This window comes from Falco peregrinus, chromosome 4, assembly GCF_023634155.1.
Source record: "Falco peregrinus isolate bFalPer1 chromosome 4, bFalPer1.pri, whole genome shotgun sequence".
NCBI lineage: Eukaryota > Metazoa > Chordata > Aves > Falconiformes > Falconidae > Falco > Falco peregrinus.
Window position 1 is genome coordinate 118,507,761 of NC_073724.1, and position 23,604 is coordinate 118,531,364.

Sequence of the window (23,604 nt, forward strand, 5' to 3'; positions counted from 1 at the left end):
AAACCTCTGGATCTGTGTCTGACCCCATGAGTTATCTCCTGGAACTCATATAGACCTAGACAACTTGATAAGTTTAGTTTCACTCATAGTCTGTTAATGCTTCTTACTGCCATAACAAGGCATAGCCCTTGAGGTATGGAGTATTTCAGGCCTTGAGTGCACTGGTTTATGGAAAAGACAGCAGATAACATTAAAAAGATGCTAACTTCCTATTATTTCAAGAGATATAAACCCCATCAGCCAATTAAAGCAGCAAGCACAATCCTTGGCAGCAGGATTTCTTGACACCTGAAAGCAATTTTCCAGCTCTGGTAGGCAGTCATGTGCAGATTTGTGATCAAGTAGCTCATAGAGCTGTTCATAGATGTCTAGGGAGAAATCAAGCTTCATTATCCCGCTGTGCTTGCAGTAGCCTTGGCACCCTACACCTGGAGAATGGTCCTTGACCTTACAAAGGTGAATTTATATGCAGGTTAGAACCAAACTTCAGCAAACTTAAAAACATCAAAGAATTTTTAGTTCTGTGATTGGGTTAATACTAATGGTCCAGTAAAATACTGTGATAACAACTCCTGGTAATGCTGAAATTGCTGAGAGAACACATTTGATTGTCTAGCAATAAACATCAAGATGCCACCAAATGACTAAGAAAGGAATAATTATTGCACCTACATAATTTGAGTAAATGGATATTCATCAACCTCTCTGTTTAATCACAATTATAGACTTACTGGAAGCATTAGTCGGAACATTGCCATTGATTTCCACTGTCTGCACCAGGTTTACATACCTTTACAGTTGTGTAAGGATGTTCAGATAAATGCATTTTACTCTTAAAACCCAAATGCTGTGGGTGACATGGCTCACACAGGATAAAAAAAAAAATTAGAAGAAAGGCAGTTCAATTAAAAGACCTAATATGCTTCTTAGCGCCCCAACTTCATTCAAACCGTATATAAGAACAAATGAACTAAAATACTATTATTAAAGTTACCTTTGGTCAAGCTGTTCATGGCCTGTGTATCTAATTTCAGAAGCAAAAATCTTACTGGAAATCACAGAATCACAGAATGGTTGGGGTTGGAAGGGACCCCTGGAGCCCATCCAGCCCAACCCCCTGCTACAGCAGGCTCTCCTAGAGCAGGTCGCACAGAGTCACATCCAGGCAGGTTTGAATGTCTCTGGAGAAGGAGACCCCACAGCCTCTCTGGGCAGCCTGTCCCAGCACTCCGTCACCCTCAGGGTAAAGTTTTTCCTCACATTCAGATGGAAGTTCCCGTGTTGCAGTCTGTGCCCGTTGCCCCTTGTCCTGTCGCTGGGCACCGCTGGAAAGAGCCTGGCCCCGTCCTCCCTGACACTTGTCCTTAAGATATTTGTAGGCATTGATGAGGTCCCCTCTCAGCCTTCTCCTCTCCAGGCTGAACAGCCCCAGCTTCCTCAGCCTTTCCTCACCAGGGAGATGCTCCAGTCCCCTCATCATCTTCATAGCCCTCTCCAGTAGATCCCTGTCTCTCCTGAACTGGGGAGCCCAGCACCAGACACAGCACTCCAGGCGTGGCCCCACCAGGGCAGAGCAGAGGGGGAGGATCTCCTCCCTCGGCCTGCTGGCCACACTCCTCCTGATGATGCCGCCCAGGAACCCATCAGCCTGCTTGGCCACCTGGGCACACTGCTGGCCCGTGGGCAACTTGCTGCCCACCAGAACACCCAGGTCCTTCACAGAGCTGCCCCCCAGCAAGTCACCCCCAGCCTGTGCTGGTGCCTCGGGTTGTTCCTCTCCAGGTGCAGGACCTTAAACTTGCCCTTGATGAACTTCATTAGGTTCCTAATGTAATCAAGTAAGAAACCCCTTCCCATGCTCTTTTTATGGAATATGTTGGAGGTTCAGTTGTGGGCCCAGGACACATGGAAAGTGCAAGTTTAACATCCAGATTGCAGTGCTGGCTCCTGCACAAGAGAATTTTCCTTTTTGAAGGATAACCTCCTTCTTTCAAATGAAAATTTCGGTTTCATCTGCTTTACATGGGAGCTTGAGTTTAACTTTGCATCACATAGAACAAGGCAGGCAATTCAATAGGCTCCTTAGTCCTTTCCTTGCTCCAGATTTCTACACCTTCCCTGGCAGATGTCTGCCTTGTAATAAATATTATTTTTCCTTCTTCCTTGTAGCTTGTTAGGCTCTGTATTGCAGCATCTTAGGATCTTGTAGGCTCCATTGTGCAATAGCCACAGAAGGCAAATTAAAAAGCTTTCCACAAAAGCCTGATACTGCCACAGGAAATAATAGCATATTGGGGTGGACATAGAGAAGGTATAACAAAATGGTGAGAGAGCAAAAACAAGCATGCTGAGCTGTCGAGCAGCAGCCTACCTGTAGGATAAATATTTTTTTTTGAGATTTCATAATCAGGTTCAAAGGAAGGCTGTGAGGCAGGGTACACCAGGAGGTTAGTTCTGGGGCTGAAGAGCAGCCATGGAAAAAGCACAGAGTTGCTAGTTTATGAACGTGGGATATTGGAATTTGGTGTCCTGTGATGCTCTGGGACAGGCAGCACCTTGTCAGCACTGGTAGAGCGCTCCTCTTGTCCGTAACAGCAGAAAAGATATGAGGTTACACAGACCTAGCAAATACAAACCTGACCTGCACTAAATCACAGATGTATTTGGCAAAGCACTGAAAAAAATATCTAGCACAAGGAAATATTTGATAGATAATGAAATTCGGAAAAAAATCCCAGAGCTGGGATCTTGTTTGTTTGCAGTTCCAAGGAGATAAGTGACATATTCGGTCTTCTGACTTCCCAACTTTTACTATCCCAGAAATCCTTTGCTCTGGCAGTGAATACAGTACTTTCAAGCAGCAGGAGCCCTCTATCCCATGAAGCAGTTGTATCTAGAAACTTTCCCTTTCTAACACTATTTTAAATTAGCTATGGAAAGTTAACTGGAGGGGGGTGGGGTGGGGGGCAGGGATAATAATACAATTGAGAAAGGTACAGATTGTGGGTCATCTCAAGGATTTTGAACCAAGAACCCAGGGCCCGGGTTAGGAACATACAAGAGTTTTGAATTTTTATCATCAAACCAGATCCTTTCTTTTGTATGAAATCATGCAGTAGGTCTTAAGTCCAGAAGGACTGATAGATCATCTAGCCCACCACCATCCACAACGATAAGTTCAACCTGACATGAAAAATCACTAAAAATTGAAGATGCAGCCAGGGATAGGAGAGAGGTTTTGGGCTTTCCCATCCTCACATATATGAGGATCAACCCTGGAGAAAACACAGAGATCCTTGTTTGAAGATGAAATGGGTGAGAAGCAGTGAAAGATGCTCAAAAAATCCATCTTTTCACAAGCCAGGAAAAAGACACCCATGAGGACAACATAGCTTTTTCTTCTACCCAATGAAAGGCTCACAATTGCTTTGTCTGTGTTGAGGCACCCTGGCAGGATGGGAGACAATCAGTGGAGTGTCTCTGCTGTTGCTGTTACTGCTGATGTGTCTTTCTGGGGGGATAAGTGAAAGCATTTCCATTTAGGCTCCTGTTTTTCACCCAATGCACTTTTAAATCAGAAATAAAAGAGCTTGTGGAGCAAACATCAGTGAAAAACTTTTCCTTACATAGCTGGAATTATACAACAGCATCACTACACTTCACAAAGTTCATATGACCTATAACAACTTATTTGGGGAAATCAAAGCATCCTCTGACTCAGGCTTGATCATCCAATGTCAGGACAGATGTTTTTTGCCTCACAACGTTTTCTTTTCAAACTATTTTTGAACCCTTAACACAACAGCAAAATGAAGCTAAAGGAATATTCTGGTCATGGCTATGGCATAATGCAGGTGAGAAAGAAGATTTTTTCCTCTGAAGTTTGATTGAGGGGAGAAAGAATGCAAGCCAGTGACTCATCTCCCTTTGAACAAGGCTGTCTAACTTGGAATGTGGTTGTTCCAGTTGATATATTTAAACAAGTTCTTTTTGAGCCAACTGAGGTTTCTGGAAGAATTACTGGAATACTAGATTAGAGAGTTGCTGCTGATAGCAAGAAATCCTAAATGATGTGTTTGGAAAGGAAGCAAAGTCAGGTAGGGGCATTGTTTGGCTGGAAGATGTGATTCAATGCATTACCCTTTCTCCACTGGATGTTTCTATGGATTTAGGGAAAGGTAGTTCTGAAACTGTGGTCAGGATCTGGCTGGCTTTGTGGATCATATCCTGGCTTTCAGGTATGGCCTCAGGCATGGCTGAGGTGTGCCCAGATGTGCCTGGATGTACCCAGTATTTTCTTCTGTCTCACCCAGACAGGCTGGGAGGTGAACTGGAAGGCGAAGGTCCCTTTGAAGGATGTTTTTGCAGAGGGACAGAGAGAGCAGCAATCAGCACCTCTGCAGCAGGAGAGGCTATCTAGGGTGGGTCCTGGCTGTGGGAGCTCATCTGAGGGTGTTTCTCCCTGGATCTGCCCACACTTTCCTTGAAAAGAGAAGCAGAGGAAAGCCCAATGATGAGTGATCTGAGCTGTCTGAACAGGAGACAGCTTGAGTTTAGGGATATTTTTATGGTGGTGCACCACTGCGTGGGTTGGCCAAGTGAGATCGGTACACAAGAGTGTACCGATCAGGGTACACTGCTCTCCGTCATGCCGTCTAAACAGGCTTTCTCATTGCACATCAGCCCAAAAGCTCTTTTATGAACAACAGTGCTGAGGACAAGACGGAAGAGTACTGAAGAGAAAACATCTGAGCTGCCTTCCTCTGCTCCCCGGCCAACTGCTTCTACAAAGTTACCAGCCATTTAAAGTAAGAACAACCGGAGTATGACAAAATGTGGGTTAAAATAAAATGAACTACCCCAGAAACAAGTAACCCCAGAGATGATTTTGAATGGTATAAAGGCAAAGGTGTGTGGGAAGCAGTCAATGATGGGGCTTCAGGGCTGGCTGGAGCAGGACCTCAGAGCTGAGATGTAGTGGGCTGCTCAGTATACATCAGGACACATCAGGTGCCTTGTGATGGGGTTTGCATTGCTACAGCATAAAGGTTTATGCAAAGCAGAGATAAGAGAAAGGACAGAGAAGACTATTTTTGCATCCATATGACCCAGGTCTCAAGGCGGTTTGAGTTGCAATTGTTCTCATGGAAGGGTACGGAGTGACCATGTCATAAAGATGCTCTGCCTATGGCTCTGAGCCTTTTCCCTTGTGACTGGGAACTAGAAGTTGTGCTGGCTGCCCAAGGTTCAAGCCAGGGGCTTGTGTTTTCAATGCTCAGCAGAAAATCATTGTAACACACCATATTCAGAAAAGAGAAGGCAAATTCCTTAACTGTCCAGGGAGCTGGGGTGCAGGACCTTACAGTTTTTCTCCTGCTGGCTTTGGAAGCAAGGTGGAGGTAAGAGAGGACCTTGGAAAAACAACGGCTGACTTCAAACAGAAGGGGGCTGTAAGAGATTGGGATGGGTGGTGCAGAATCAGCTCTTTCCATTTGCTCAGACATTAGTGAGTTCAGGAGATGTGTCAGTGTTGTTTACACTGGATCTTTCTTCTCGTTATGTGCTGTGGATGAAGGTCCAGTCATTACCAAATGGCTATTTGATACTTGTGTGAGCAGTGCTTGGAGGCAGAGTTCAGGCAATGTCACACTGTGCCTGATCCCCAGATACTCTGGTCAGGTCTTCATCTTCTGTGGGTCACAACCTGCTGCACTGTTGTGCAGAAACAGGCAGCAACCTCCTCCACTCCCCTGAGGATAACACAGTCCTGCTGGGTGGACTCAAAGAACAAGACCCTCACGCTTACCCATGTGTAGCTGAATTTTGCTACTGCTTGCATGAAGGGGCTGGAGGCAAAGTATTCCTCTTCCCACTCCAGCTGGTAAGATTTAATCTTATTAAAAGTTATTTACCTCTAACATAGACGCTTCCATCTGAGCTGGTCATCTTACACATCTCTTAGAGTCAATGCAGAGAAACAGGCATTTCTAGGTGCTGCTTTTCTGCCGCGCAGAGGACATCTGCTTTGGGGTAAACCCTCACTGTGGTCTGGCATTGCCTGCTTCCCTCCACAGGCTCAGAAGAGAGCCCAAGATATTTGGCTCAGATGGAGGCACCTCTGTCGCATATAGCTAAATTTCAGGAGCTGCATCCCATCTGAGCTGTAGATTCCCAGAAGAAGCCATTCCTCATTCAGCGCATCAGGATTGTATTCTCCTGGCTTCTCTGTCCTTGGGACCCAGCCCCAAAGGCTCCAGCACTCACGGGAGGGTTTATAAACAGGGCTCAAGGTTTCTATAGAAAGGAAAGATGGTGCCAAGGCTGAGGATTTAGGTAAGGCACGGAAGGATGGCTTGGTTAGATGTTTCCGTTTGTAGGACAGAATTGGCAAAAGAGCTGAAACTTGACTCCGATCTCCCTCGGTGAAGGCTGTTAAATTTGTGCTAAGCTTCCAGGGAAAATTGGCTGTCTCCGGGGACAGCTAAATAGGGCTTCCATTTGGAAATGTGCCCATAGCTTTGAGAGCTGAGTTTCTGAAAGACACACCCCTGGACCACCAAAAGGCACTGACGCAGGAGCTGAACTAACCAAAGGCAAGATCTTCACAACAGTGTAGTTCTGCTCTTCCCTTTGATGAATGAAAGGGAGGATCAGTGGAACAAGGACATAATTCTCCCAGGGTTCAACTTGTCTGATAGATTCTGGATATAGCCATCACAGATATACATTTTGTGCTCTTCAGTCAACAAAGTCATTCATCTTGTCCTGGGAGAAGTGTCTAAGATGTGCCATGAGCCCTCTGGATGTGCCGGGCTACAGATATTACAAAAGATGCCTGTCTCAGAGCAGGCACTTAACTCTGGGACGCCCAAAATTAACTAACCTCACTCTTCGCAATAAGTCGAGCTGAAGCAACACAAGAGGGGAATAAATTAAATCAGAACCATGCATAAAATTTGCTTTCCTTTTTCACACCAGAAAACGCCTTTCACTCGGTCTCCGTTACGGTCTGTTCTTTATTGCAGATGAAACTGAACTGGTTCTTTGTCTAATGGCCTACATGTTCACTGCAGGTGTAGAGCTCATGGGTTACCCCCGGAAGAAATTGCAGAGTTCAAAAGGAGGAAAGCTGAAAAACTCCTTGGCAAAAGGGCCTAGATCTGAGGTAGTAGCTGTAGGACAGTCCCAGCGTAGCTCCGCTCTTTAGTGTCTGCTTATGTGTTATTTGTCCGCACTTTGCTGGTTTTAGTGCCATGCTTTTTTTTATTTATTTCTTTTTGTAAAAAAATTTGGATTATTCTTTTAAAGGGTCTCATTCAGAAGGTGCTTGGAACAACAGAAAAGCTATCTAAAGATAGTAGTAGCCTTGTTGGGAAATTTCATAGCAAATTTGTGAGCTATTATCACACTAACTCCTGAAAGACATACAGTACTACTGTGTTTACCTGCAGTGTATTATCGACCTACTGGATGTCGATGTGCACTGTGCCAGGAAGAGCCCAGTCCGTGGTAAACACAGAGATGAAGCTGGAGATCAAGCCTGGAAGAATCCAAATTGCCTATTGTTGCTTTCCTGTAGTGTGTATCTCCTGCCCAGTGTAATTCCATACCTCATGACGTGAAACAGGATGCAGCTTTGTTATTCATCCCCATGGTACCTACTGGTACGAGAAATAAACGTGGATTTAGGATGATTTGGTTGGAATTCAGAAGTTCCATGGAGTATAACAGCATGACCTGAGGTGCCTGATCAAACAAGTACCAGAGCAAGGCTGGCATATAAGCACGCACACCCACACACGCACACAGAGGGTCTGGTATCCTGTGAAAATGCTGTATGGTTGGGTTTCTTAATAATGTCTCTGAAAGCAGCAATAATGTTTTTGCCCAGTGCCTCTGAACTAACTTTTACTTAATTTCCACTTTCTTAGAAAAAGGTGGAGGTGGGTGAAAGCCCACAGTGCCTAGATATAGTCTGGTTATTAAGTCCTAAGATACACTGTATCAAGCTCATAGATTACCCTAAAGACTAAAGCTCCATCCAAATTTCTCAGAATGATAAAACCCAGCAGAGAACTTTTGGCTGAGTTCCTCTTTCACAGCCACAACTTTTAAAGATTCAGTGGGTGTTACTAGGCTGTTTTATCTCCCTTAAGAGATTTTTAAATTTTTGTATGAGGCTCTTCCTATTCTAGGAGCAGGGCAAAAATTCCTCACTTAAAAAACAACAACAAAAAAGATTTAAATATGGGACACACTGTGCAGAGACCTGCATAAGCACTACCATATATGAACACTCACTGCTAAATATAAGCTCCAAGGCACAGAAGACTGCCCTGCTGATCTACACCTATGACCACAAGCTAATCCTCCAAGGCCAGAGACAAAGAGGATCTCTCAGTTGGATTAGCCCTGCTTGAGAAAAACTGCATGTACACCAATACAAAAATATTTAGTACATATATCACCCACAGACATGGACTTCTGCACTGAAGCAAGGCTGATTAGCAGTACATTATGGAGAACAGAAGGTCCTCGTAAGCCCACTTGGCTCATTTCATGGGAAACAGTAGAAAAATCAATAAGGCGTTTATACCTGGGGCTTTTCAACAGTCCCAGTTCAATCCTTCTTGTGTGCATGAAGCTTTCAATGGAGGCAATTATGTCCTCAACAGCCACTTATTCCCACGTGCCTGCTTGGTGGTTTAGTGATGTTTCCAGCTAATCTATCTTAGACATTTATGATGAAAGGGAAAATGCCATCAATAACCTTGTTTTTCCTTGATAGCAATAAAGGAATGCAATATAAGGATCTCAGATGTAGTGATCTATAGTCCATCCACCCAGTTTACAGTCCCATTAGTCTGGGACTGTAAACTTAATGGTATCGCAGGGTCCTTGTTGTGATAAGGTAGGAATCTCCATCTTGGAGTATTTATATCTTTTGGAGTATTCACCTAGCCTAGAGTCTAAAGGAAGGCCAAGACTTTGCTCCTCATGCTCAGGAAGTGAATCTTTTAAACTTCAAAGAGTGACTGTGGACTCTGTTGTCCTCGGTGGACACCTGTTTTCCAAGAGAAGTGATGGTTCTCCCTATATCTTGATAAAAATACGCAGCAAAGCATGAGCAACACCAAAGTGCGCCTCCAGCTACCCGAAGATAAAGCCCTTGGCTATACCAGTAGTGATCTTACTTTGTCCTGCAGTAGGATCTCTGCCTTTAATATGGACCTACTAACCCACTCATGCAAGTGGAGTTCAGCCTGGAGCATTGTGGCTGTCAGAGACTCTTGTGCAAGGCTGACAGATGAAACAGCAGCTGAAGACCATGTAGAATAAACCATAGCATCTCAGATGCTGCTAGGCAGTATCCTCAGACAGCTGAATCCCACCCCAAGCATCTTACAATGCTTCTGATATGGAGAAAGTGATTTCTCTCTTTCCTTCGAGGCCCAGCAGAGAACTGTCCCACAAAGAGGTCAATGTGATCCCTAGATTGACCTCACTTTGGAGATGAGACTTAGACCCCATGTAAGTCGTCCAGAGTTCCTTGTGGGGTTCAAAGGGGGGAGATTTTACCCCAGTGCGATTGCTGTTTTGTGGAGGGATCCATGCTGTATAAATTTTAGTGTCACCTGTATTGCTTTTTGCTGACCTTTAGACATTTAAGCATACAGGTATTGAGTCCTGCATGGACAAAGGGCCACTCCAGGATCACCTGAAAGCACTAAGTCTCAATTTTTAAAGTTATTTTCTCTCTTTCTCCCCACCCCCACCCCCCTCCTCAAAACTGTCTCTCCCTGTATTCTGACCTCTTGTCCTATGAACTGAGCTTAGTGACAGGAGATCCCTCGAAGTTCTTTCTTCTTCAGGAAATACCGTAAGCATCCAAATCGTTGCATCTTGCTGGCCAAACCATAGATCAGCAAGGTGGGGCTGACCAGCAGTTAAGATGTGAAAGCTCATTCAGGAAAGGGTTTTTGATAAAGGTTCTCTCTGTCCTCAAAGGTGAAACCGGTGCCTACACAGAAGCCCATACAATTACAGCTTACTCCTTCAGCCCCACTGTAGGGATAATCTCAGATGATTTTGTCTGCGTGATCTCTCCAAAGATTAAAATCAGAACTGCAGAAACCAAACACTCACTTCTATTGATTTTTTTCTCCCCAACGTGTCTCTCTTTTCTTCTCCCTTTCTTACACTCTGTATCAGCTACTTCTTCTCTCTTGATATGCAGTATCTCAAAGATAAACAATAACCAAACAAAACCAAAAACACAGTGGAAGGCATATCTCCTTTGTCCAACACCAGAAAGGCCTAAATAAAGAAAAATTCTTTTCCTTGTTTCCTCGGTCGTTGCAATACATTTTGGATCATCTTTGACAAGGGCATTAGCTCTTTCTCATAAAGTTCAACGAATTAATTTTCATGGTTGATCTTCCACTGAATCCTCAGTTGCATTGGGTTGATACATTTGGGTGATTCCTTAAGATTCAGAAATTTGCCTTTAGACCCCTTTCCTGTTTTTTGCCCCTGGTTGTCCTTGGCTGCCCTTGGTCTCCCACTGAGTGTAGAATGAAGGGAACATGACGTGTGCTGAGTTTGGAATTCCTGGCTCTTTGCTTGTTGCATCCAGATTTAATTGCCAGTCCTCAGGCACAGGTAACCAGACCAGCAAACACTGTCTGCAGAACCTTAGGTCAAATAATAAAATGTATGTCCCTTGAATGATAACAAAGAAACATTAGATATGTGGTACAGGCTGTCAGAGTGGTCAACCCTGCATACCTGGTTCTGGTGCCAGTGCTATTAGTTGACTTTTCTATAGTCTTATATATACTTTAAAGTATATTTATATAATTTATAGATATCTAATAGATACTTTAAAAACAGCTCATCCTGCGCTGTCATCAAGGGCAATTTTATTAGGTTGCTTAACAATTCTATATTAGTAATTGGTCACCAGTGTGAATAGTCCTTGGGCCTAATAATATTCGTTCCCCTCCTTTCAGGGCCTCATATCTTACACTCTTGGGATAGAATCATAGAATCATGGAATGGTTTGGGTTGGAAGGGACCTTTAAAGGCCGTCTAGTCCAATCCCCCTGTAATGAGCAGGGGCACCTTCATGTAGATCAGGTTGCTCTGAACCTCTTCCAACCTGACCTTAAATGTTTTTTCCAGGGATGGGGAATCCACCACCTCTCTGGGCAACCTGTGCCAGTGTTTCACCACTCTCATCATCAGATAATTTCTTCCTTATATGTAGTGTGAATCTCCCCTCTTTCATTTTTAAACCATTCTCCCTTGTCCTACGGCTACAGAATTGCTGCCTCATTTAGTCAGTTTTATATATTTCTATTCTAAAGTATTGGGTGTTCATTGTACACGACAATGCTGTGAACAGTTGAAAACCATATATATATATACACACACAACAATTTCTCAACCATTTATTTTTAATATCTACATGATCACAATTATATTATTCATATGGGTTAACATTTGGTTCTTTTCGGTTTACAACAGCTGAAATGATATTTTCTGCTATTATGCACAGTAAATTTGCTTTCATATGATGCTTTATGTTGGGCAGGACAGCTGCAGAGTTGAGACGTACCTAAAACCTTGTGATTCACTCAAGTTCTGGCCTTCTACAAGTCCTTGATGTTTGTTTTGTCTCTGAACTTCCCGTTATGTTATAATAAATCTATGCCTACCAACAGATGGTAGAAGCTGGACATCACAGACACTTGGATCATCATATCAGATGATGCTTTTCAGCTTCATCACATCAGTTTACTAGCCTGGATCTAGATGCAGGTTCTCAGTTAGCCCAACTTTTAAGTCTTGGCACTCAGCAAAGCTTATTCTGTCAGGAACAGTGCCAGGCTAAGGCAGCAAAACCACACCTGGATCTGAGACTGATGTCAGGACTTTCTGGTTCTCTGACCATCATGTCTTGGGCTTGCTGAGATCATGGGGCTGTCAGAGCAACTGGACCTTCAGATTGCTCCTTGGTGGCAGTGAATGACCTCAAACCCAGAGAAGCACAGATGATTATCAGGGAATCTCTTTTATTACCAGCTAGGTGCTTTATGAGGCTTGTGATGCACAGTTAGGAATGTTTTTTCAGGAGCAGCTGAAGCCCTCTAGTTGTTCTTACAACTAGATGTAACTTATATTTGTGAAGTGAATATCCTTGAGTGTGTGACCTATCAACCCATGCAACAGCTCCACCGGTTGTATGGTCTACTGGGACCACCGCATGCCTTCAGTTCTCTACCAACATCCCTCCTTGCCTGATGCTTCTTGATGGCTTTGAGAATGTCTAACGTTTCTGCTTTGTCTGACAAAACGGTGCAAAAAAAAAAAAAAAAAAAAGGCTATTCCTTAGAGAGTGGGGTTGCTAACTGCTCCTCTCTTTTCTCTTCTACAGCCACAAATGGTCAGATGCACTGACCAGGAAACTCAAATCTGTCCTGAGTGACACAAAGAGGACACTGACAAAAGCAACCTTTAAAGAGCTGGGGAGCATGAAGGAGGCCAGAATAAGTATTGAAGAGGATGAAATCTGAGAAGATCACAACCAAGAACTAGTAAGATCAGGATGGACACCCTGAAGCCACCCAGCAGAGGAGCTCACCCTCCATTTAATCCCCTTCCAGCCAAAAGCAGTATAATTGATGAAGCCTTTTAGCTCTTGCAGAGGGTGAACCTAAGAAGGCAGATGAATCCTGACCATCATCTCTTGTGAAACTGGGCACCAGCTCCGAGCTGTATGTGTACGTTTTTGGCAGGGGTCCACTGGGGAGAAAAGTGATGGTGATGGTAGCACCAGCTTTTCATCAGCATCTGTCACAAAGATAAGCCCAAAAAATATTTTACCTAGGTCTGCATGGCAGCACAAACATGTCCAGCTGCATTTGAGCTTGGATTTGAACAATAATGCCAAGTGCTAAACCGATTTAACTATTTTGCATTAAATTAGGGGGTGGGGTGGGGTGTTGCTGTTGTTGTAGAGAACTCTGGTTTCATAAAAATCAGTGCAATTCAGAAGAATATGTTTCTGACAAGAACAAAAAATATTTTTTACTCCCCCACAAGGGGAAATTTTGAAGCAAAATGTTTTGTTCCTGTATGTCAATTTAAGCTGAAACATTTTCTTTTAATTTGACATTTCGGCTGCAAATGCCATTTTAATATTATTTTCAAACTGAAATGGCAGTTTTGAAATGAAACAGTTTGGTATGAATCAATATTTGTTTCCAAATGCCAAAATGTGATTTTGCTTAAAATGTCAAAATATGTCATCTTTGCAATTCCAGATCTAAACTGGAAGAACATTTTGTTTAGCTTTATACATTCACACATATAGCATATCTGAAACATTTTACGCTTTCATCCTAAAGCAGGATGAAAACCTAAATGCCAAGATACTGTAAAATTGAGATGCAGAGAATGACATTCTTCAGTTCCTTTAGCTGAGTAATACTAATAAGATACAAATTTTATTTCCTGCAAAAGTGGGACTAAGGGAATGAAAAGTACATCACTTAAGCAGTGCAAAGCCTAAAATACATCACTGTTTTTCCTTTCTAATCTCCAAGTGGTCTCAGAGGCACTTGTCTTCAAAGTAAGCCTCCCAGTGGGTAAAAATACCTTTCTGCAAAGGGCCAGCATTTGGCCTGTAGGCACTTCTCACAGAGCACACTTCATCAAGGTCAGGTAATTTTGTTGTTGGCCACTTCTTCTCCCAGGTTTTTTTACTCATGTTCAACATCTAACAGACTTCTGGGAATTGTTGTTCTCTTTTCTGCAAGGCTGAAGAGAACAGCAGAGATGGTAATTTAATCAATATTGCCATCAGAAGGTGCTCATTTGAAACAGGGAGACCTTTCTCAAGCTCAGTTTGAATTCTTCTCATCAGAGCCACCAGAGCAGATTTTCATCATTCAGATGATAAATAAGAGTCAACAACCACTCACCAAACCTTCCTTGGTTATTGCAAATATATTTATGAAATGAGGCAAGCCCAACTCCACAAAGCTAAGGAAGATACTATTTTCACAACTAATTCACCATAGCAAGTATAAAACACTTGTACTGTCAAAGTAAGAGCTGTTTGGAGTATGAACATCTGAAAAGTGAAAATAGAAATGAACTTCATTATTCTTCTTGTATAATGAGATTTTACTTTGTGGCACCTGGTTTTGTGAAAGAAACCTTTGCCTATTTAATGATGAGAGTTGATACTCCAGGTGAGAGAAGCTGGGCTTTGAAAGACATCTGTCACTTGAGCTGTCAGACAGGGTTTAGGAAAGCTTTCACCTTCCACACTGTGCTCACGCTCTGATTGCAAATTCATTTAGAAATAAAGTCCTGTGGAAGAGACATGGGCCAGGCAATTCTGACACAATATGCATCCATATACAGTTCCAGGAAGAGACGTTATCTGGATTGGTCTACGCAAATGTGAGTTTAAAATCAAACAATTTCTACATAATTCATATCTTTTCCATTATTTTCCCATGTTAAAAACATTGATCAGTGCTGCTTTGTTAGGTAGTGGTGCAGGTTCAATCAACATGACCTTAAGACTTGGCTAAAGAGAATTGCAAGTGTGGCAGACAGAAAGCACGTCCTGTCTGATGGGGACAGGTGATCTCTCCCTCTCCTCTTGGTGTGGTATTTCCATGAAAATAAGACTTGCATCAATGGGTTTTGCTTGGAAAAGCCTATGTGTAGTCAAGGCTGGCCTCCAAATGAAGAGAAATACCCACAAAGTGCAAAAGGAGGATCATCTGGCTAAATATAGCCCTGTAAGTTGCAGTCTGAGACAGTCACCCAGACAGGTCCCCTAACAGTCAGAGAAGGGAAACAGGCATTTCCCAGGAGTGTTTCTTAGGCTCCTACAGGTGAATACCTCTGTGTGTGCTGGGTGACTTGGCTCCCACTGCGCTTAGTGGAAACCAGGTCAAAAAGTTCAAGGAGCTTCATGACTCAGCTGAGCCTAAAATAGGTGCCTACATCTGGCTAGCACAGTCACCCCTAAACTTCACTGACTATTGGCAAGGTCTCCATTCAAACCATGGGAGTCTGATGCATGCAGAGATACCCAGATAGAGATACCTGCTGAAACACAGGTGCTCAATGGCATTTAGGATGCCCTAGAGTACCTACAGCATCCAAACAGAGCTGACAAATAAGACACAGGACCAGATCCTTTTGCAACGGCAGCTGGAGGCCAGACAGCAGACCCTAAGATCTAAATAATACTAGACAGGTATGTTTAATGAGATACACCTTTAAAGTTGGGTGCCTTAACCCAAAAGTGAATCCTATCCTGGATATCTGCATTCAGATGGATGAACCATGCCCTAAAAGTGCTTGCCATTGACTCTAACAGTAGCTCCGATGGCCAGCTCAGGTGAAGAAACCTACATCGTGGATGAATAAACTCAAGTTGGATGAACCTCACCCCCACATAGATATCATCACTGGTTCAGAGGAGGTGCTGGACTCCCTGACCTTTTCCCTGGGTCTGGAAACTCTGCCACTTGGTCTTTCTAGATGGGCTAACCCTCTCTGAAACACTTGTTCTTCCCAGCACACAGACAAAATGGAGGTAAAGGAAGATATATATGAGCAGAAAGTATAAAATCTGTGAAGCAACTTTCGCTACAAGAAACTGCCCATAGATCCATTTAGCTGGTAATGAGACAGTGAGCAAGAGGCATGGTAACCTTCTATTTCTGCTATATATCATATTAAACATTAGTAAATGCAGGAGAAGAAAACTGCAAAACAACACACCTCTTCAGACTACCACTACGCACATATTCGCCTTTTCAAAATCTACACATATCTACAGACACATATATATTTCAGTTTTGGGGTACTCAGTTTTTTTGTTTCACACTTACTCACTAAGAAATAATCTTTTGAATGTGTATTTTTGTTAGTCCAAGAAAAGATAATTTTAAGAAAATATTGGGTAGCCAAAACCTGAATTTTCCATCTGAAGATGTTTTAAACAAGAGGATTTCAATCTGCCCTTCTGCACACAGTTTTTGGATTCTTTCTTCAGTTTGTAGTCTTCTAAAATAAACAACATTCTTTGAATTTATTTAAAAAAAATAAAATAGTAGATCTGTGGGAAAGGGTAGCAGAGAACCAAAGTTCTAATCACTGGCGACTTTAGTAATCCCAGGATAATTCTTAATTCTCTTTGAAGCCAGTGGTATTTTTTAGCTCTTAATTTCAACAGGAAAAAGTCAAGGACTCATCCCTGAGTGTGATAACCTCTACTGTTAGAAAGCCAGAAAATATATTTATATTTTCCTGGCATTGTTCTGTTTAGACAGGTTTAGGTTTACTCATGAGATTTCTTCCCATACTAACTGTGACTGTATCAGGCTCTTTTCTTGTTATTTTGCTCCTAAAACTAGTGTCTGCATGTTGTAATGAGGAAGAGGGGGGCTGGAAGCAGCAAATGTAAATTTTTGTAGCTCTGCAGCAGACTTCTCAGGTGATTGTGGACAAGTCACTTGGTGGACTTCTCAGATAGTGAGGCACACACTCCAAAAACCACTATCAACAAGAACCTACCACGTGATTGCTGGAGGTTTTACTGCTGATGTTATAAGGTGAATTTTAATGTAATTGTTCAAACCTATTGAGACCTGTAGAAAATGTATTTATAGGATCATAGAGTCATAGTATCATTTAGGTTGGAAAAGACCTTTAACATCATCAAGACCAACTGTTAACCTATCACTGCCAAGTCCACCACTAAAACATGTCCCTAAGCACCGCATCTACACATCTTTCAAATTTCTCCAGGAATGGTGACTCCAAAACATCCCTGGGCAACCTGTTCCAATGCTTGACAACACTTTCAGTGAACAATTTTTTTTCCTAATATCCAAACAAAAACTCCCCTGGTGCAACTTGAGGCTGTTTCCTCTTGTCCTATTGCTTGTTACTTGGGAGAAGAGACCGACCCCCGCTCACTACAGCTTCCTGCCAGGCAGTTGTAGAGAGCAAGAAGGTTCCCCCTGAGGCTCCTCGCCAGGCTAAACAACCCCAGTTCCCTCAGCTGCTCCTCATCAGACTATTTATGCACAATATACACTGTCTGAATATAGTTCATATTTCATACAGTATTTTTAAGAGTGGATTAAAACCAAATGCCAATAAAGATCGTTGGAGACCTATCCCTCCACCTGAAAGTCTTGTTCTTGGTTGTATATTTACCTTCAGCTTACTTCTCAGCTTACTTTTCAGCATTCTGTGCAGATAAGGCACCTATGGAGACTCCTGTTCCCACAGTCACTCCATTATTCAGTATTTTAGAGGCAGGTCTCAAAATATGCAAGCCAGCAGCAGGATGGCCAGACAAAGGAGATATCAGGAGTTACAGAAGAACCCAAGGAAGATGGTTGCTCCACAGCATGGATGAGTGTCCAAGCAGCTGCACGGATCTATGTTTGGGAAAAGTCTCCCATGACATGGGGACACTAAAGCAGGGAGGGGGTGGTACTACTTGCCACAGCACATTTTTCATTGGAAAATATCAAGATGCATCTCTGGGCCTTGGGACTGCAGTTGGGTGAAGGCAGGAGCTCAGCTGTGGGTAGGTCTTCTGCAACATTACCCCTCTTTGAACTCATGAAACTATGTTGTCTCTGTCCTGACATCCTCATGCAAAAACATCAGCACGTCCGCCTCCCCTGAAGCACTGGTTATTTCCCTTGGCATTGTAGAGATGTGTCCTTCAGTGGTGAGGTCAGGGACTGCTCCACGGTCAGTGCAGCAGGAGCACTCCCTTCTCAACCTTCCATCCTCACACCAGCAATAGATTTCCCCCTTTGTCAAATGCATGGGAGCCATCAGGGCAACCTGCTCCCTTCTATCCATGCAATCGAGAACGTGGTCTCACAAGGTCCTATGCACAGGCAGACCCTTACCCCCCTTTACCCACCCACTCACACACAGTAACAGTGGTTGTCAGCTGGCTGCAAGTCCATGGGCATTGCTGGTGAAGGTGAGCTAAGGATTCCCTACCATTGTAACCACACATCCTTGCTTTCCCTTGCAGTTGTACCAGAAAACCCTAGTGTGACACTCACCACTGACCTCATTTGCTTTAAAAAATAATTGTTTGAATAAAAGAATAGGAGGGAGAAGGCAGAGGAGCTACAGCTCTTCACACTCAAACTGAAGCTGTGTGAAACGAGAGACTTAGACAAAGCTCTGGCAGGCAAAACTCAGCCTAACGAAGAGCTGTAGGATTGCGAGGTCAGCTTGTGGGGACAATGCTGTAGGATACAGAGAGCTTGATGTAAGGGGAGGCTGGGTTAGCGCAGAGTCAGACCAGACATCCCAAAATGCACTGGGAGCCGTTGCATTCAGGATGATTTCCAGACCCTGGGTCACTGCAATCCTCTCCTCCAGCCTCCTGCAGCTGGTGGGTCAGCAGCAGCACGCAGTGCTCCTGGGCCAGCAACTGCTGAGACAGGCAAGCAGCTGAAGCTTTTCGGTATTCATCCCACACCAGGGTACTCCCCCAATCTTCTTGTGATGAGAACAAGAGAGGGTTCCCTGAGCTGATGAAACCAGCTCTGTGTGCTGTGCAGTGTAAGAAGCACCTAACACTTTTCCTCTGATGCTCGTTACTTTACAGCTGTTGATATTAAATTTCATTCATCATCCTTTTCCTCATTCACTAGATTTCCTCACAATCTCACCCAAGCCTGACTTCATGATATCTGCAGATGTCAGTACCCCTTCATTCTCCTTCCTTCCCTGACCAACATCTCTAAGCACCTCTAAATTCTGCTAAACAGCACAGGACACAGTGGGGAACTGCAAGGACCACCCACAAAAGTTGTTGCACAATGATTCCTGATCATGCAATTCTTTTTTTTTGCTTCCTGCCTCCACATCAGTCTTGATTCATGACATTTACCCTTCACTTTGTCAATAACTGGTGCAATACGGTCTCCTTTTCTTCACAGGATCTGATTAGGATCTCCTGAAAGTCCAGAAAAAAATTATCAGACAGTTCTCTTTTATTGACTTCTTTCACTGACACAATAAAATTATTTTATTCAAAGGAATTAAATCCCCCATTTGCCTTTATCTCTTCTCAACTTGCAACTGTCCAGGAACCAAACTGGATAGTACAGACTGCAGGCACTGCTAAAAAAACTGTAGAACAGACTCTGCAAATAAATATACTCATTTTCTCCAAGCTAGATGTCTGAAATGCTTTTCATTAACATATGCAGAGAAGCTCAGGAAAAATCAATATAGGGCCAAGGACCAATGCTGAAATAAGTGATGTCTACATAGGCCTGATGTCCAAATGAAAACCAGAATATGATGCATGAAATTCCAGTTGGTCTCAAACAGAAGGCTTTTATTAGCATTGAAGCTTTTTTTTGCTGTTGCTGTTGGAATTTGCCAAGTTGAAAATGTTCTGCAGTTTTCAAATAGAAAATGGTTTGGGTCTCTAACAGTTTGTTTGCCAGACCCCTCAGCTGCCCGTCTGCTGGGCTACCTCAGTCACCGATTCCAGCCTCTCGCTGCAAAGCAACCCTGGAGGCAGATGTCTCAGATCCAACCTCCACATCCAATTTCCTTCTTTATTTATTTTTTCATTCAAAAGCTGGAACTGAAATAACATTTCAAAATAGCAAAATCCTGCAGGAAACCAACTGACCTTTCTTCACACTAGTCATAAAACTGTGGGCAGGAAGAGAAGGCAGCAAACAGACTCTGCACGGCTGAAGCGCCAGTCTTGATGTCTTTGCTGACCAGGAGCAATGCACTGTCTGAACGTCGCGTAGCACGTAATAATACCTGATGGCAGATGTATTGCAATTAATTGCCTTAATAACTGTGGCTTATTGCATATTTCTTCTGCTGTACTACCAGAGGGCTTTCACCATGCATTGAGAGCCTGGTGCTGTAGAAGCTGCTCATAGTCCTCTACATGTGATTATTACATTATTACTTTAAAGAACAAACCTGAAAATTGTTAATCTGAACACTTCTGATTTTAAAGGAAGTTCAGGCTTGGCTCTGAACATGCATTTTGTGACTCTCAGGGCTGTTTGCAATAAGAAAGCATCACAGGAGCAGAGCATTCCTTGCCAATCCTTGTTTTGAGCCGTCTGTGAAATCTTGGCACCGTGTCCTGAGAACACTGTGTGGAAATAAAGCTTTTGTTTAACCTACTTGTGTGGGCTCCCTGCAGAGGTGATTGTCTGCCCGGCCAGACTCTAGCTCCCCAAACACCATCATCACACAGAAAGCACCGGAGGGAATAAGCACAGGTTGTTATCCAGGTAAGGTGCCAAAGTTTATTCATGGAGAGATGTCATGGAGGTTGCTCTGGCTGACTACACCTGTCAGGACTGCAACATGGTCAGGACAAGAGGGATATATGACCTGATACTCATGGTGGGTCCAAGCTGCAGGTCCAGTCTGCAGGGTGACCCAGTGAATGCTATTTCTCACATTATGAAGAGGAAGGATCAGCCTGAAAGCCTTAAACCTTCTCCTCTACCTCTGCTGCTGTAGCTTTGTCCTGGTGGCTGAGCACCAGGCAGGGTGCAGACTGTCCAACGGTGGTGTGTGTGTGGAGGGGGACAGGGGACATAAGAATAATAATGTCCTGACCTGGTGAGGTTAGAAGACAAAAAGTTCTTCATTTAGGTGGGATGAACCTGCCTTGGTTGTATGTTCAGGCACTGTAGTCCACATGTGCCCAGCCAGAAGAAGGATGGGTGGAAAGGAACTGAGTGAAGAATCTCCTCAGATGGGAGTCCTCCAGCTGTGGTTTGACAGTAGGTTTCACATCCTGAGAGGTCTCCAGCAAATCATTCCCCACATGTGGAACAACAGGAGGCTCTGAGCACTGAGAGCAACCAGCCTTGCATGGTGCTTCTTAGAAAAGGAAAAGCACAAAAGGAATGCTCCTCAGAAAGCAAGGGACATACCTGCATGATTAGATGACATGTGATGACACCCTTCCCTGGCACTGGAGTTAGCTAATCATCTACCTTCCCCTCCCAAACACCCAAACATAGTGGGAATATCCCTGGCCCCGAGATTGTTTGGGGTGGTACTTGTTGGCCTAGGGACCACTGGTGGTAGCAATTGAATCAGCAGTTGAATCCACCACCCAGGAACTGGTCACGGGTTCAGATGGAGTTACCGTGAGACAGAAAGGCAGATGAGTACTGCCACCATCACTGGAAATTGTGCTATAAATGGTGGGTTTGGACTCTATGCACATCGCCTCCATGTTGCATAAGGCTACACGAGTCCAGGGACACGGTGTGCTCATCCCTGTGCGTAGCTTCAAAACACAGTCCAAGGCAAATAGGAAATCAGGATAATGCTCTGTTTGAAGGGCTTGCAGATCTCAAGGGCTCCAAGGGCTGAAGGCTGTTTTCCTAAAGGAGAAAGACTGTGGTTTCACTAGGAAATGCTGAGTGGTGCATGAAGGCGCTGAGACGAGACGCTTCTCTGATTCACTTCCCTCTAGGTATAGACAAACCCCACCAATACGAATACAGCCTGAGAAGACACTTCTGCTGCCCTTTCCTACTGTAATAGGTCATCCAAAGAGAAAAGGCTGAGAACGCCGTGTTCTGGCAACACCTCTTAGATTTGTACAAGTCCTGAGAGCTGCAACATTGAACACGCTTATCCTCACTACCTCATGCCCAGATGCTGGACACGTTTGCAGGAGGTGTGGAGGACTGCAGGGCAAACCCCTCCGCTTTTTGCAACTACAAGGGGAAACGAGTGGAAATATGATGTTGAACCCCACTGAGGGACTGAAGGAATATTTCTCCTCCAAGCTTTCAGCCCAAGGCCACCTTTGTCTCTGTGCTCTCCTGCTGACCCAGTCTGGCATTGTGTAGGGAAAAGCACATCCATACTGCAGCAGTTATTTTTATGCTGTCCTGCATTTGCTGTAAGAACTGGTCCTGGAAAAACATTTTGCTCTTGATTTTGTACAGCTCACCCAGTTTCAGCAGAGTTTATTTATAGAGAGGAAAAGGACACGTGAAGAGCTCACTGGTCTCTCCAACATGGAGCAAAGATTTAACTATACTCCTATTATTTTCATGTTGGATTCTTTTAACTGGGCTAAATTTTAACACAAACACAGTAAGGTGGAAAATCTTCAGCATTAAAAAGACCAGCTACAGCCAATGGGAATAGTTAACTACTACTCACATCTGCAACACTCAGATTCAAGGTGCAATTCAGATGAAAGCATTTTCTGCCATACATGTCAATGCATATACATCTGTGTATACATATATGTGCACATATACCTATGTGTACATAAGTATATATAAATATGCTTGTATGCACACAATTAATCAACAGCCATTCGCCACCAGAGGGCAGGCAAAGTATGTGTAAATCAGTTGTCCTAGCTGTTCCCTGCCCATCAACGAGCGAACTGACCAGAAAGTTATTTTCTTTGACCATCTCCAATGACCTTCTTATCCTGAATCTCGAGCCTTACAACAACCTCACATTGCACAACGTGCTGGCTGTTTCGGGGTGGGGTGGGGTGGGGTGTGTGTGTTTTGGGGGTTTTTTTTTGTTTAGAAATTCTCTGCATTTTTCAAGGACAAAATGGTCTGAGCTGAGAGCAGTCCACCATGGGGTAACCACAGGGAGTGTCACGTGTAGAGGGTGAGAAGCTTCCTCAGTGCTGAGCCTGAAAGGGAATGGATATTGGCAGGCGTGTGTTTGGGGAAAGGGAAGGTCAGCGGGAGCTGTATGCCTCCACTTTTCATTGGAATCACAGAATCACAGAATCATTTAGGTTGGAAAAGACCTTTAAGATCATCAAGTCCAGTAAAACGACTGGTCCTTTCTGAGCTGTGTTAAACGTTTATCAAGATTGTCTTACCTGACAACCAAAAACAACTTAGATCTAAATTCAGTGATGTTGATATGAGCCAATAAGCAATGTGACCACTCTCATAGTTCTGAGTCATAGGGAAAGTTTATTTCATCTGTTAAGATATAAGGTGTGCTAACAGGAACATGGAGCTCTGGGAAAGCTACAATGAGCAAAGAAGAGAATCTCTTCTTTTCGCTCATGCTATGGAGAGGACAAAAATACAGGAGTCTTGACACCAGAAAGTAAATCCTAAGACGCATGCTCCTCCAACCAGGAGATGCTTATGATATGTCACAGACAGACCCTCTAGATATAATGGGTCATGAGATCTATAAGGAACATTGTCTAAGGCCCAGTGCCTTTGACCTGAGGAGGAAAAGGGATGTACGATATAATCCCAGAAACTGCATCCCAATTTGCTAACAAAGATCTTTGCATCTGTGTACAAGGAGATGCTTTATAGGTTTACAGAGGCTTCTCAGGGCAGGAATCTTGTTCAGGGCTTTTCTCAATGGGATGAGATGTCAGACCCTCAAAGCAACAACAGAATGGCAGAATCACTTATAATGTTTGCAACACATCCAGAAATACCATCCCCAAGTAGCTTCTCCCAAGGAAACCTGGAAAGTATTTTAAGTGATTGGTATGTCCAACCT

The 23,604-nt window shown here is 43.6% G+C and overlaps 1 protein-coding gene across 4 annotated transcripts in view; it reads left to right on the plus strand.

Annotated features, from left to right (window-relative positions):
- GUCY2F (guanylate cyclase 2F, retinal) overlaps positions 1-17,221 on the plus strand; it is a 53,955-nt gene extending 36,734 nt beyond the window's left edge. For 3 of the 4 annotated variants that reach the window (XM_027777894.2, XM_027777896.2, XM_027777895.2), the window contains exon 19: positions 12,440-17,221. In XM_027777894.2, coding sequence (XP_027633695.2) covers positions 12,440-12,578 — 139 coding nt within the window. In that variant the 3' untranslated portion in view covers positions 12,579-17,221. Of the gene's footprint in view, positions 1-7,073; positions 7,166-12,439 lie in introns of all 4 variants that reach the window. The other variant, XM_027777897.2, reaches the window with a different exon arrangement.
- The last annotated feature ends 6,383 nt before the right edge of the window (positions 17,222-23,604 follow it).